This window comes from Rana temporaria, chromosome 4 (genome assembly GCF_905171775.1).
Source record: "Rana temporaria chromosome 4, aRanTem1.1, whole genome shotgun sequence".
Taxonomy (NCBI): Eukaryota; Metazoa; Chordata; class Amphibia; order Anura; family Ranidae; genus Rana; species Rana temporaria.
The window spans coordinates 217,592,047-217,608,191 of NC_053492.1; the positions used below are offsets into that span (position 1 = coordinate 217,592,047).

A 16,145-nucleotide genomic window follows, 5' to 3' on the forward strand; every position below is an offset into this window, starting at 1 on the left:
TGGTAGAGTTAAATTCCTTCGTTTTTTTTACTTACACCTATTAAATTTAACCTTATCAGTTTGAGGAACAAATTAAAAGATTGCACTACCTATGTAAATGACATCTTAACTCAACAATACCCATCTTATTTGAGCAGAATTAGGTTTATGGGTATGTGTATAAACATACAGTAGGTTATCCTCCTATCTCATGGTATTGTGACTGTCTTAAATGTAGTTCAATCGTATTTAGATCTATAAGACCCCTTTCACACTGGGGCGGTTTAACAGTATAACAGTAAAAAAAAACAATATCAATGAAGTTTAACTCTAAAAATAAAATTATCCAGATAACAGTGATTGTGCTGTTGTTGAACAGTACTCAAAATGTAAACTGAAAGTCAGTGCTCAGAAGAATAAGTCCAAGCTTTACAGTTGTCAAATAGCGCCACTTCACTCCACCTCCTCTCAATGCCTTTATCTTACGTGCCCCACCAAAATATACTCTCAATTATTGACCCCTTCATGATAAAGTGGGTCAGTATGTGCTTTGTGTTATATCAGACTCCTCCACTGTAGGAATAAGAGGCCCCAGCTCAATAAGTGTTTCCTTATTCCATGGCTCAGGAAGGGATAGAACAGGTCCACTAAGAAATATTATTGTGCAACAAGTTTATTTTATTAAGATTAAAAGACCAATAAAAATGCTGTGCAGTATCACTCGCATGTTGTTGTGCCTTGCCTGGCACCTAGTATGTTCATTGCAACCTGTACTAGGGAACCACAGCCCTCAGCTGTGCTCCTGATGCCACCAGGGTGGAAATCGATCGCACCCCAGGTCAGATATTTAAATACCTGAGCAGGGGGTTGCGAATTTGTGCTCATTGTCCCTGTGCCTCTTTGGGGGCTGTTGCTATCCATGTGGACTAGAACTGCAGTCAGGTCATGCAGGGTCCCCAGGACCCTGTGATTTGGCTGCTGTTCGATATACCCAGAAGTGACATGCATTCCGTGGAAAGGATATGACTTCACTGAAAGTCATGTAGTCACAGGAAGTCCCACCTCTACACGTTTCATCCCTGGGTGGACATCATCAGGAAGCTCTCCAGGCACCCTAACTCCTAAGTATATACTCTCATCAATTTAACCCCTAAAAGCTACACAAATCTCCCTGTACTAAGAACTGCTGTATATACTTTACAAATTAACAAAATTAACCTCATACAATCTATCTAAAATGTAAATACAATGAATTTAAAACAGTTTTGTTGGAAATAAATAACATAATAAATATAATAAGCCTAGTATAAAGAATGATACCTAATTAAAATGCCATCTAGTGGTCATATTGTATATCAATAAACTAAATCATCATATATAAAATTCTCCAATTATTTTCCATATGTACTTATCAGTGCCCTTATGTAAACCTGAATAATTTTTTTTTGCCTCTTGAGTAAACCCAGAACTAAAATATATATTATTTCTTAGATGAAACTAAACTCTAAGGCCCCGTACACACGGTCGGACCGAACCGATGAGAATGAACCGAAGTTCAGTTTCATCAGACCAAACCGACCGCGTGTATAGGCCATCGGTCTGTTTTCCTTCGGTCCTGAATTTTAAAACGTGCTTCAAAACCGAACCGATGGACCGCTGCCCGATCGGACCAAACTGATGGTTAGTACAGAAAAGCATTGGTTCAAAACCCGCGCATGCTCAGAATCAAGTTGACGCATGCTTGGAAGCATTGAACTTAGTTTTTTTCAGCACGTCGTGTGTTTTACGTCACAGCGTTCTGACCCGATCGGTTTTTTGAACTGATGGTGTGTACACACATCAGACCATCAGGCCACTTCAGCGGTAAACCGATGAAAACAGTCCGTCAGACCATTCTCATCGGTTTTGTCCGACCGTGTGTACAAGGCCTGAAATAATAAGACATGGGAATATGCTGTCATTTAAAAATATGCAATAAAGCAATTTAGGTCTATTTCAATATTTAATCTTTGGGAGTGAGGGACTCCAATTCGTAGATCCACCAGGTCTTCTTATGTGAAATATCCCTTTTCAAATTGGACCCTCTCAAGTGTTTATCTACATTATTATCATTCCATAAAAGGTCGAATACTTAGGATATTATTAATGTGTTTCCTAATCCGCACTGATAATTTGTGTGTGGTTGGATCTACAGTATGTATTGGAGGCCACAGGGACACTCCAGCACATACGTCATATGAGTGCTGTTGCAAGTTACACATTTCTTTATGGAATACTGTTTTTGTGTCTGATTAGATTGAAACATATTTTTTTTCCTTTACATCCTTTGTGCTGTTTTATACAGTATGCATCTCCTATATCTAAAAAACAACACCTTGGCGGTCTGGGATATTGTACACAACCTTCTTCTAAAGGCAAGGGGATCTACGATAGATTTGACCCGTTTGGTAATACCTTACTCAAGGTGGGATCTCTAAGGAGAAGGGCCAATACTTTTCTCCATCTTTTTATAATAATGGTTAAACCCTGTAACAAATGCAATTTCAAAGTAGTTGTTTTCCTTCCTTCTTGTTTTGAATAATGCTGTCTATCCATATTCCCTATAATGCTCCTTGTTTCTTCAAACTTTACTTTTTTATATCCCTTCTCCACAAAATGTTTAATCAGAACATCTGCCTGTGCTTCATAATCAGAGTTAAGATCACAGTTATATTGTATTTACATAAACTACCTCTTGCCAAATCAATAGCTGTGCATGTTAGCCAAGAGCTTCCAACTTCAGCTTGTTCATTTAAGCTTTGACAAAAAAAAAAACTGGAAGCTGGTTGGGTTCTATGCTAATTTTGCACTATCCAGCAGTGTACATTTTGGCAGAAAAGTTGGATTTAGTCTGAGTCATGTAGCCAGATTCACAAAGCGTTACGCTGGCGTATCAGTAGATACGCCGTCATAACTCGGAATCAAAGCCGTCGTAAGTTTAAGTGTATGCTCAAACTGAGATACACTTAAACCTAGCTAAGATACGACGGTCTGCGCCGTCGTATCTTAGGGTGCAATTTTTCCGCTGGCTGCTAGGTGGCGCTTCCGTGGAGTTCGGCGTAGAATATGTAAATGACTGGATACGCCGATTCACAAACGTACGCTTGCCCGTCGCAGTAAAGATACACCGTTTACGTAAGGCGATTCCCGACGTAAAGTTAGTCGAACAAATAGTTGGCCTAGTCAATGTTAAGTATGGCCGTCGTTCCCGCGTCGAAATTTAAAAAATGTACGTTGCGTAAGTCGTCCGTGAATGGGGCCGGACGTCATTTACGTTCACGTTGAAACCAATACGTCCTTGCGGCGTACTTTGGAGCAATGCACACTGGGAAATGTCCACGGACGGCGCATGCGCCGTTCGTAAAAAACATCAATCACATCGGGTCACGAGTAGTTTACATAAAACACGCCTCCCTCATCCTCATTTGAATTAGGCGCGCTTACGCCAGCCCATTCTTGCTACGCCGCCGTAACTTAGGAGGCAAGTGCTTTGTGAATACAGCACTTGCCTCTCTCACTTACGGCGGCGTAGCGTAAATACGATACACTACGCCGCCGTAAAAATACACACATCTACCTGAATCTAGCTATTAGTCTTTTGAATAACATGCTATTTTAGTTTTAGTCCCATTTTAGTCATCTGCAATCAGTGCATTTTAGTCGACTAAAATCTTCAGTACATTTTAGTCGACTAAAATAAAATGTGTTTAGTTAAATTGTAATGCATTATTTAAGCATTTCTCTAGAATTTCAAAAATATTATACACTCCTGGAGTAAAAAAAAATACCTAATATCATGTTATTATTTATGGTAAGGTCTGAACAAACTACACAGACACAGATTTATACCTGTTATATAATGTCTTTACTCTGCAAAACCAAGTGTCATTACAAGAATATTGCTTTTTTGAGTCACAGCATCATTCCTTGTTATAAGTGCATGCTACTTTTCTGCTGTTTATTAAACAAAATAAACCTGAACAAATGCTTGCACGAGTGAGACATACCAAAGAGAAAGATCCCAAGAGTTATAACAGACAACAACAGACAACACATGGGAGCTGCGGTGGCTCAACGCGATTGGCACTGCGCTGACAAGCCATTCACCTCTGCAGCTAGACGTTCGGATCCCGGTCTCAGCTACATGTGAATTGAGTTTGGTGGTCTCAGCCCGGCTCCCGGTGGGTGTGCTATGCAAGGTAAGCTTGCGCTTAGTACGCCCACCCCCCTCCCACAAAAACCACCACACTTACACGCACTCGAAATTGGGTTAACATGCACGCACTTTGACCACGCGGTCTCTAAAAAGAGAGGCGAAGGACTAACGGGGCTGGTTGAGCGGGCTAGATCCTCTCACTCCCTTATAGGGAGTCCCTCTGCCCTGTTGGGCTTCAAAGCGGAGCAGGTAGGGAGGGCTGTGTGGGAGGACCCCCTCACACACCCACCATTGCCACCCGGGGCATGGAGAAAGGTGGCAGATAGCCTCTGGGGGAGGCCTGCCTACTCCCAACTCCTGCAGTCCGGCTCCTGTCTCGAGTACACGCACAAAATACACTTTAAGGAAGAAAAAAAAAAAAGACAACATGAGTAATATGGTGTCAGCATTTAAACAAACCAAGCGGCAGCAGAATAACCACCCAGCTCTAGTGAGGAAACTCCCCCATGACATGCATGCTACTTTTCTGCTGTTTATTAAACAAAATAAACCTGAACAAATGCTTGCACGAGTGAGACATACCAAAGAGAAAGATCCCAAGAGTTATAACAGACAACAACAGACAACACATGGGAGCTGCGGTGGCTCAACGCGATTGGCACTGCGCTGACAAGCCATTCACCTCTGCAGCTAGACATTCGGATCCCGGTCTCAGCTACATGTGAATTGAGTTTGGTGGTCTCAGCCCGGCTCCCGGTGGGTGTGCTATGCAAGGTAAGCTTGCGCTTAGTACGCCCACCCCCCTCCCACAAAAACCACCACACTTACACGCACTCGAAATTGGGTTAACATGCACGCACTTTGACCACGCGGTCTCTAAAAAGAGAGGCGAAGGACTAACGGGGCTGGTTGAGCGGGCTAGATCCTCTCACTCCCTTATAGGGAGTCCCTCTGCCCCGTTGGGCTTCAAAGCGGAGCAGGTAGGGAGGGCTGTGTGGGAGGACCCCCTCACACACCCACCATTGCCACCCGGGGCATGGAGAAAGGTGGCAGATTCCCAACTCCTGCAGTCCGGCTCCTGTCTCGAGTACACGCACAAAATACACTTTAAGGAAGAAAAAAAAAAAAGACAACATGAGTAATATGGTGTCAGCATTTAAACAAACCAAGCGGCAGCAGAATAACCACCCAGCTCTAGTGAGGAAACTCCCCCATGACAGAAAGTGACTGTGAGACCACAATTAATGATCTGCGGTGAGCCATTTTTATTGTTCTTTTACATGACGGCAGTCAATTATAAAATGAATATGAGATGGTTTATCTTGGAGCCGTCTGCTCTACTGGAGTATCTTTGTTATTTTTCAGCTTTATTTGTATCTCGTCTTCAAGTCTTCCATTGCAACACTGAAGAATCTTGGAGCAGTGTGACCTTACTCTTTTAAATGACTGCCCGATTCGCTGGTCGAGTTAATTAGTACTATTAGTACATTCAACATGATCGCAAGACTCCTCAAATTGAAAGAGTCAGTCTGCCAATTTGCAAACAACATGGATGGGACAGCTTGCTCCCTAGTTAAATGGAAAAAGTTCACATCATTGCATGACCTACTGTTGCCTTTTGTGGAGCGGAGCCAGGGGAGGGCTGGCAGCCTTAGGCCTGGGGGGAATTTCCAGTCAAGTGGCCCATAGAGCGTGGAAAAGTGATGGATCGAGGAAAACAGTCTAAGATTTTTCACGATCACAAGAGTTCGTACAGAGGCCTCCCCTTACATCAGAGTCAGGCACAGAGCCTCCCCTTACATCAGAGTCCGCACAGAGGCCCCCCTTACATCAGAGTCAGGCACAGAGCCTCCCCTTACATCAGAGTCAGGCACAGAGCCTCCCCTTACATCAGAGTCCGCACAGAGCCTCCCCTTACATCAGAGTCCGCACAGAGCCTCCCCTTACATCAGAGTCCGCACAGAGCCTCCCCTTACATCAGAGTCCGCACAGAGGCCCCCCTTGCCCATACATGCCCACACATGACTCAGAAGGAGGAGGAGCAGATGAGCTCTATCTCTCCTCGTGTCTGTGCAGAGAGAGAAGGGGATGTCAGCGCTGGTGTGCGCTGAGGCTGAGCTATGTGTGAGACGAGACATAGCTCAGCTCTGTAGCCATCTACCTCGGAGCTGACACAGGCACGGTTGCACAGTGGGAGGTGAGAAGCGGCCGTGACCTGTGTTAACAGAGCTCCAGCAGGCATATTCCTGCTCTGCAAAAACAACATTTGGTAGTGACGGCCGGTGGCTGTGCATAGTGTCGCCAGCCTGGGGGGAGATTTCCACCCTGCCCCACCTGCCAGCCCTCCCCTGAGCGGAGCATACGGAAACCCTCCAGAGTTACACCATGTCTATGTCACTGGCTGTCCCTGCCCTCTTTGATCTACGCAGCCACCTTGAGGACTTTAAACAGAACACTAGCTACCAAGTCCTTGTCACAATTGCAATATGTTCTTGCAACAGCTGCTTGTTTTGTCAGCCCTACTGTCTGTGGAAACCTTGTTGATGTGACTGATGATAATATTCAGGAACTGCTTAAGAAGGCAGAGGAGTATGCCGTGGCCAGAAGAAAATCCACATTGCCCCACATACAAGATGGGGATCTGTCTGAATCTGCAGATAATGTGTAACAGGAGAATATAAAAAAAATCACAGAAAGTGGAAAAAGCATCATCCACATCAAAGCAGCCAGTCTTTTGGTTTCTTTCAAAATTCTGCAGAAGACCCATGCAGAGCATTTTCCCAAGCAGGCAGAATAGAGCAGAAGATCACTCTGACTGCACGCAATCCATTTTGCTATGTCCTCCTCCCTGGCTTCAGTGGCCTGTTGTTCCTTAGAGTCAATTTTGTATTTTGAAGCACCTAAAAAAGCAGTGCAAATAGTTTGCTGTGGTGGTGAACTGGCTTGACTTGGCCTGTCATTGGAGGTTTTCTGTATCTGTGGGGGTTAAATTAGGGGGAAAAATCAAGTTATTATGATTTTATATTGTTTCTCACCCCACACAGTCAGCTCCAAGTTGTCTCTATAATATTCTACATGTATGGCACTTCCCAGTGCCAGCATTAGGCTTTTAGGCACCCTGTGCCATGTGAAAATTATTGTCAGTGCCCCTTCCAGTCACCACATCCCTCTATATATATTTTGCAGAGGTACTTCAATTCAGGGAAAGCAGCAGCTAAAAGATATTATGAAATCACTCCCATTAAGATTCAGTGACTAAGTGCACAACATGGACAGACAAACAAACAGCTATTACTTCAGAATAACAAAAGGTATGAAATCTGACTGCAACAAAGTTTGTTAAAAAAAAAAAATCCCTGCAATGTACACAGATAAGACTGTTCTCAACAAAAGTGGAGTTAAGTGTGCTGTGCTTACCTTTGTATACATTTTAGGATAAATTAATATAACATGATTGTTGTATTTTTACCAGCGAGTGTCGCTCCACATGGTTTGCAAAGGGTCTTGTTGCCCTTTGCATTAAATGTAAAATACATCCATAGATTTTTCTCTTCTCTTTCTACCTCTGACTCTCCTCGGTGAGGTTTGAATGTGGACGCTATGGAGGAGGCCTGTAATGCACAGTGCTCTGGATGGTCTGAGGACAGTGAGGGGGCCTATAATGCTGCACAGTGCTCTGGACAGTGGCTGTAATTCTACACAGTGCTCTGGACAGTGGTCTGAGGAGGCCTGTAATGCTGCACAGTGATCTGGATGGTGGTATGAGAGGCCTGTAATGCTGCACAGTGCTCCAGATGGTGGTATGAGAGGCCTGTAATGTGGCAGTGCTCTGGGCAGTGACTGTAATGCTACGCAGTGCTCTAGAAAGTGGTCTGAGGAGGTCTGAAATGCTACATAGTGCTCTGGATGGTGGCATGAGAGGCCTGTAATGCAGCACAGTGCTCTGTATGGTGGTCTGAGGGAAGGCCTGTAATGCACAGTGCTGTAGACAGTGGTATAAGAGGCCTGTAAAGCTGCACAGTGCTCTAAATAGTGGTCTGAGAGGAGGCCTGTAATGCACAGTGCTCTGGGATGGTGGTCTAACTAGGCCTGTAATGCTGCACAGTGCTGGGTGGTGTTCTCAGGTCTGAGGGGATGACCTGTAATGCACAGTGCTCTGGATACCAGTGGTCAGAGGAGGCTTGTAATGCACAAACAGTGCTCTGGATGAATGTTGGTCCGAGAGGAGGCCTCAGGCCTGTAATGGCAATGTACACACTCACAATGCTCTCTGCTCTGGACGGTCATCGTTGTGAGTCGGAGTGGGACTCTTGTCGGGAGACCTGTAATGCACAGTGCTGCTCTGGATAGTCGTCTGAGGAATGGGAGGCCAGTAATGCTGGCTGCACAGCCTGCTAACTGATGCTAAGTGAAGCATGGTATGGATTTGTGTCCCTTCCTTTCTGGGAGGGGAAGCAGGCGAAGGTCCATTGAAACCGAAAGTTCACGGTAAACGTCCCTGTCTCAAATTTTCATTTTGTTTTCATTCGTTAACAAAAACGGATTTGATTTTCATCATAGTTTTCGTCAGAGGACGGAAATGCAGTATACTTTTCTTTTCGCTTTTGCCATCGTAAAAAGGCCACTGGCGAAAATTTGACGAAAGTGTTTTTGAGGAAGATTTAAACCCTGCTATCCAGCTTTAGTAAATCACCCACTATGTGTATATGCTTTGACTTTTTTATGAGCTAATTCAATCTCTACTGGTCCTTGGCTAGCCATTGGTTGTAAATAAATGTCCAAGTATTCCACTAGGTGGGAAAAAAGAGAATCTACCCCACTGATTATATATCTCCCCGATGGGTGCTACTTGTTTTTGTGGACCTTTGGTGCCTGGTACATAACGGGATGGGAGCATCAGGTACCAGATGCCTGATTTTTTTTTTTTTCTTGATTATATTCTCTATTCTCTATGATAATTTTTTAACAAAAAAGCCTTAATTTTTCTCTTTAAATTTAGTGCTTGGATTCCCCTTTAATTTCATATATGTACTAATGTTTTCAAAGATTCGCTGCATTTCAGCATTGTAGTCCTCCTAGTCATTGTAGTCCTCTTTGATAATACACTGAGCCATAGACTTCTGTTATAACCTGTGGGTTTGGTGCACTTTCATAAAGTGCACTACACCTGCAGGATATAATAGAAGTCTATGGCAAAGTAAAACTAACCCACAGGAAAGACACAGGTGCACTGCGTATCACCCTCAGTGTGGATAAACCACAGCACATCAGTGTGAAAGCAGCCTTAGGGCCCTTTAAAACAAATGGTCCAACCCAATCGGACCTTCCTTTCACCTCTATAAAGCCGTAGATGTAAACAGACTTGTGGCCATTTACACCTACTTACCTCCAATCCGATCTGATAAAAAAAAACAGAAGGGGGAATCTGTCCCCTTCTATCAGGGCAGATCTCATTGGAGGGCCCATAGAGTAGAGCGGGCTGTGTTGGTGTCCACTCTGCATATGCAGAGTGGATATGGACCTGTCATCCGTCCACTCCACTCATTGTGGCACATGACCGGTTACCAAATCTCTTAAGTGGCCATCACTCTTCAAAAGGTTGGGCACCCCTGTCCTAGAGAGTTAGGACCTCTTGTTCCTACATTGGAGGAGTGGGGGAGCCTTATATAAAACAATGTGCATACTTACTAACCCACTTGATCCTCAAGGGGTCAAGAATTTCAGGTGAGAGTATATTTTGGCAAGCCACGTAAGATTATGGCACTGAGAAAAGGAGATGGAGATGAAGTGAAGTGGCATCTTTTGACAATTGTGAAGCATGGACTTTCATTTTAAATGGTAAGTTCACCTTTTGTAAAATGTAACATGTTCTACACATATTTAGATTGGAACCAACAGCCTCTCCCCCTCTAGCCCCCTCCATGTGACAGCGAGCAGGGGATCTTCTCTCCACCTCTACCCCCACCCACACAGCTACAGTATGTCATTTATTCATTCACAGTTTCCTGTGAATGCATGAAGTACAACTACCATCATCCAATTTCGACGGCTTGTAGCTCTGAATGGACTGCAAGGTCCCTAATGAGCGGCCTCGTAGTTCATTCATGAGCCATGCAGCTTGTAAACAGTCAGCCTGTATACAGGTATGGGCTGAAAGTTTCAAGGCTTGTCTAAACTTTATTGATATTGGTATATTTGGTAATTGAGAAAATATATAACACTTCATACGTAACCTGTATGGGTATTCAAAGGTCACTATTAAGCATTTAATTCCACAGTAAGAGACAAGCTGTGTTTCCCAACAGCACTTTAGTTTTACATCTTTCTTTGGAGTAGAACTGCTTATTTTTAAAATCAGTCTACTGAGTAACAGGCTTCAAATAAAAAGTGCTGTGCTGGCTTGTCGGAGGACATCATAGGCCACAGCTACAGGTTCCCATTGCTTGCTGATTAATCCCTCTTAATTTGGAAGTGTGGTACTTTCTGTAGACTAAGGTGCTTATGGATTGTTGAACTTCTCATTCAATCACAAAAAAAACACACACACAACCTTTTCCTTTTGCTCACACATAGCACAGAAAAAGCACATTGTGCTTTCTCTTCACAAATCATTATCATTTTATATTTAACCTTTGGTCAATTCTGATTTCATTGTTAAATCAAGAGCAATCTCTCTGAGGAACTTGAAAAGGTTGAACAGAACTGAACAATGAAAAGTATAATGGCAATACAGTAACTGAATGACATTTTTTATTACTCATGTAAACAACTGACTTACATAAATGACTTTTTTTACTCTATAAGTATTGAAAATCTAGAATTGTGATGCACCAAACAAAGATTTACTAATTTGGAAGCCAACCTTTTTTAAATTTTATTCTGACAAATATGATTTTATAAATCAATGTTTAGCTAGGCATATAAAATTATTGACATCTCATTAATTTACTTTCATATTTCCATTTAGAAAACCATTAATATGATTATGGTATAACTTTCACAATCTATCAATCCTTTATGGATGAAAGCATTGTTCTTTTTAAAAATTAAAAAAAAATTCAATTCAATATATATTCTTCATTTAATAATAGTAAAAACATCTAAGCAGACACTAATATCATAATAGTAACTGATCAATATTTTTGGAAAAGTATGTTTTATCTGAAAATTTGTGTATGATGTACGTACTGTTACTGTGTACCAGTAATAATATGTTTTCTTTTGGCAGCCACAAAATTTCACTGTTTTCCTCTTAGCAATTTCCTCTTAGCAATTAACAAAAGAGGGTATTGTGATTGGTAAGGATCTGCATTGCTGGATGACATGATTGATAAAGGATTTTTATGGGACTTTCCTAGCAAAGTACCTTCCCCATGTAAAAGACATGTAACCTGGTATGGTCCAGCACATTTTTAAGGGAAAATGTCATTTACTGGCAATTTAAATGGCATTTTTTTCTTCGCAAATAACACTTTTGATGTAGTACATAGTTTGCATTGTACATATACGTCACTTCTCAGGCAAGTTTAAACAGCCTCAAGCATTATATTTGAAGGGCTTTGGCAGTTTTATTGATTCACTTTGAGCATTATTAAGATTGCTGATCCCTGTCAAATTTTATTTTTAATGTTTTTGTCAATATTTAATTTCTCTTAGGGCAGTATCCAGTCCATGTGCTTCTATTGACTTCAGTAGGGTTATTTCTATTATTATTATTATTCAGAATTTATATTGCGTCAACAGTTTGCATAATGCTTTAGATTTTAAAGGCATGGTTAGAAGGGCCATGCTCTTAAGAGCTTACAATATAATAGGAGGGGGCAAGTGGACCAAAAAGGTACTAACTGTAAAGGATGAGTTGATGGGAGAAATAAAAGATTCAGTTGTTGGCTGAAAGGAGCATAGGCTTCCCTCTGGAGTTGAGTTTTCAAGGTTCACCTAAAAGTAGACAAAGTAGGAGATAGCTGGACAGATTACGGTAGAGAGTTTCAGAGGATGGGAAAGGTTTTGGAGATAAGCACGGAGAGGAGAAGACATATCATGAGCTCAGAAAAACTGAATTTGAGGTGAGATTGAGTTTGAAGTGGTGTGACATCCATACTGATATTCCAGTCATTAAGTTAACTCCACCACAGTTTGACAAACCTTTCATGAACCATGTTCGGCTTATTCCTAGTAAAGAGAATGGAAATAAACAATATAACTGAAACTTTTCTATCATACAATGTAAAATCCAGGTCATATTGTTTCTATGTAAGCTGTGTTCTAGGTCAAGATTGTTTGAAATAGTCAGGAGGAAAAGTTATAAAAAATTATTTTACCAAAAGACTTGTATATTTTTGGAACCAACTATGGCACATGTAATAGGAACAGTAATTTAATACTTAGATTCATACACTAAAAAATACTAAGTAACATTAGTGACCATACTAGATGGGCTAGGTCTTTACACATTACCATTGTTATATGATTTTAACTCAGCTTACTAAGCTGAATTACAACCTGGTGTTTTTGCTTAGTACTACAAGGGCGTGTTTTTTTTTTAAATTATGAAACCTGCATTATTCTTACTTACGTGAATAGATCGACAGCAATAATATAATTAAATGCTTTTTGAGTTTTACTACACATTGGATCATATTTTAATGAACAGAGACCAAACAGATTGCTATAAAAAAAATTGATATTCTCATTTGAAAATGTTGATTTCCTTTTATGTATGCTTTTGACTTTGGCATACAATGTAGGATTTTAGAAAAAGATCTGTTCTTAAATAAGATACACTAGGTTTTTATATTCTCTTTAAATAAAATGTAGATTGCAACATTCTTGCACAAAAGTTGACAGATAATTCTAATGACACATTTTCTACAACATGACTTGATGTAAAACTATTTCACAGTTTTATATCTGCATACCTTACAGATAGATAAATATTCTTTATACGTAGAGCTTAGTTCAGATATATGCCACCACTGCCTGCCTTCTGATTTAATAACTATCAATGTTTTTTTTCTCTTGAAGGCATTCTCTTTTAATTTACAAAATAGAGGTACTTGTGTTCTTACAAAGCTGACCAGTACAAATCTTCCTGAGACACGAAAGACGAGAATTGGTGACACAATTTGACTTCATCCTCAAAAATCAGCATTAATAATTTGGTCCTTTTCTAAATGGATCTCTGCCAACAATTGCACTGAAGCATACAGATGGGTCACATATTCCTGGTTGTCCTGGGTGTCCCTGTGATCCAGGCGATCCACGTTCTCCATCTCTGCCAGGAGGCCCCGGCAATCCAGACCGACCTTCCTTGCTCATTCCAGGTGGACCCATAGGTCCTGAAATTTAAAATAAATACAATTGTATATTAATCATGACCTTCCTAGGTACCGTATTTTTCGCCGTATAAGACGCACTTTTTCTTCTCCAAAACTGGGGGGGGGGGAAGTTGGTGCGTCTTATACGACAAAGAGACATTTTTTTCTGCTTTAAAACTGCCTGGCATGTACTGCGGGCTTCCCTCTCCCTATAGCGCCTTGTCCCCCCCCCCTCCCAGTCTAACTACGTGCTGCTGAGCTTACCTTTAACTCCATCCGTGCGGGCTGTGCCTGCTCATGTCTCCCCCGGGCAGACGTGATCCTTGCTTGGAACGGCCTCATAGACAGCACAGCACGGCTTCCTGTAATACACACCCCCCTCAGCCGCTCCTACTAGCTTAGGGGGGGGGGGTGTTGCTGCTAAGACCTTCCGGGGCCCTTCTCCCTGATGTGGGAGTGAAGGGACTTTTTTCTCTATTTCTGGCGCATGCGCACTGCATCCCGCGCCCGATTCGATGAGCCGTTGCTTATTCTCCTTCCCTGGCGGAGTGATCTGTAGCTGAGTGATCTGTACCTGAGAGTGTGAGGCAGGCAAGGCAGCGGCAGGCAGCTGACAGGGTCCATCCAGAAGGCAGAGAAGTAAGAATTCGTGCCTACTGACATGTGTGCGCTAATATAATGTAATTAAAAAAAAAGTGCACTGTACATTCCTAAATTCCTGTATAACACACAGGCAGCAGATAGTAGTTTCTCTCTCACAGTGTGTTACTTGGCATGGCTGTTGATTTTGTAGCTTGGTCATAAGTTAACAAGGTCAGTACCCGACAGCCATGTCATGTAACACACTGTAACAGTGCCAGCCATGATAGTGTGCCTGTGTGTTATAATGCTGATGACAGGTTGGTGTATTAAAAAACTAGCTGTCCATTTACACCTGCCTACCTCCAATCCGATCCGCTAAACAAAACGGAAAGGGATCCGTTCCCCTCCATCTAGCAGATTGGATTGTACTGCAATATTTGGTTCAGAATCTTTTTTTTCTAGATTTTCCTCCTTTAAAATTGGGTGCGTCTTATATTCCGGTGCGTCTTATACGGCGAAAAATACGGTAACTTTAAAATTTGATGTTGAATTGAACATGTTGTGAATGGCTTATTCTTGCATTTATTGCTATGGTAATTTGTTTAGAAATCAGTATAGATAGATATTTGCCATGTAAGTTCCAATAAGTGTGATCTGACTGAATATTGACTGCACTTGAATCTGCAATTATGCATTATACCTGCTCTGATAAATGTTTGCAGAATTTGTATTTTCCATTTTTTCCCATTGCTAATTATTTAAATACTCAAGTTATCCAAGTAAAACAAAAACGAAAGGAAAATCTAAGTTGAATCCATGTGCATTTATTTTTTGTACCCCCCAGGATATTTCAAATATTATAGACTGTAAATTTGTCGCTATACTCATACTATACCTGGGACTCCAGGTGGTCCTTGAATTCCAGGTTCTGAGTCACCTTTATTTCCTTTTTGGCCAGGCTTTCCTGGAGCACCTGTATTTACATAACCAAAAAAATAATTATAGAATTAAGATTCTACAAATCAGAAAGAAATGTGTCTTCAGTTGGTCATTATCTTTAAGGAGAATATAATGTAAGTTGTGTTAGACTGGTATATTAAACATTGTACAGAAAATGATATATTGTATTTGAAACAGGCTATAGATTTGTGGTGTGGTTGTTCGAAGACAAAATTACTACCTAGAGAACATGGAGGGCCTCACAACTTTTAGCTTTTCATGATTTCAAAGCAAAAAAAAAAGGGTTTGTTCCTCTTTTACAAAATGTGAGATGACACATGCAAGCCGTCCCTTTAGGCGTTGACTATAGATTTGTAGGTAATCCAGGAAACACTAAAGCTTAATTGATCAAAATATTTTTTCATAGGTTCGGTGAAGCAAAGGCAGTGGTTTGCCATTTGCTGCCATTGATGAGAATGCAAGTTTACTGCCTTTTATGCTGATTCTTTGGCTTCAATGGTGTCTTGTTTGCTGATTTGAACAAGTATAGATATAAGGAATCCTAACACTTTTATAATGCTCAATTACAGCATACTTGTCTCGGATCAGTGACTCAAAAGTACTTCAGTCAGAAACAGCCAGATAACAAGCCTTCTTCAGAAGACCAACAGTGGCAATTCAATAGTTCCCTTATGACAGTGAGTCACTTTATTTTGAGGGATAGTGTTTTATATCTTTAAATATGTATACCCCTTTTTCATCCAAAGACTAATTTGTAAGATCATTTAGCTTGAAATAAAGAGAGACAATTTGCTGCACTGATGCAGCAATAGAAAACTGGTATTGGGATCAATATTGGCTTTCAACTTACACTTCTCCTTTCATTGTAGTAGAAACATCTACAATTAAAGCTTGGGGAGGTTATCATTATCAGTATTAAACAGTGCTAATTTTGACATACCTTGATGTAAAAAAAATTAATTTATGATTGTATACATTGATAAATATTCTTTCCATTATTGTGTTAGATATGTAAAATAATTATCATCTTTACTGTCAAAAAGAATTCACACAAGCCCAACAAAAAGGTAAAAGTAACAGATAAATGTAACAGATACAGTAACTGGCTATGA

General features: G+C 41.1%; 1 protein-coding gene across 1 annotated transcript in view; it reads right to left on the reverse strand.

Moving 5' to 3' along the window:
• Positions 1–10,907: 10,907 nt before the first annotated feature.
• The window catches only part of LOC120936992 (collagen alpha-1(XXI) chain-like), a 280,507-nt gene continuing 275,269 nt past the window's right edge, over positions 10,908–16,145 (reverse strand). The window contains exons 29-30 of the mRNA XM_040349853.1: positions 14,969–15,046; positions 10,908–13,512 (exon numbers count right to left, since the gene is read on the reverse strand). Of these exons, the coding sequence (XP_040205787.1) occupies positions 13,325–13,512; positions 14,969–15,046 (266 nt within the window). The 3' untranslated portion in view covers positions 10,908–13,324. The remainder of the gene's footprint in view (positions 13,513–14,968; positions 15,047–16,145) is intronic.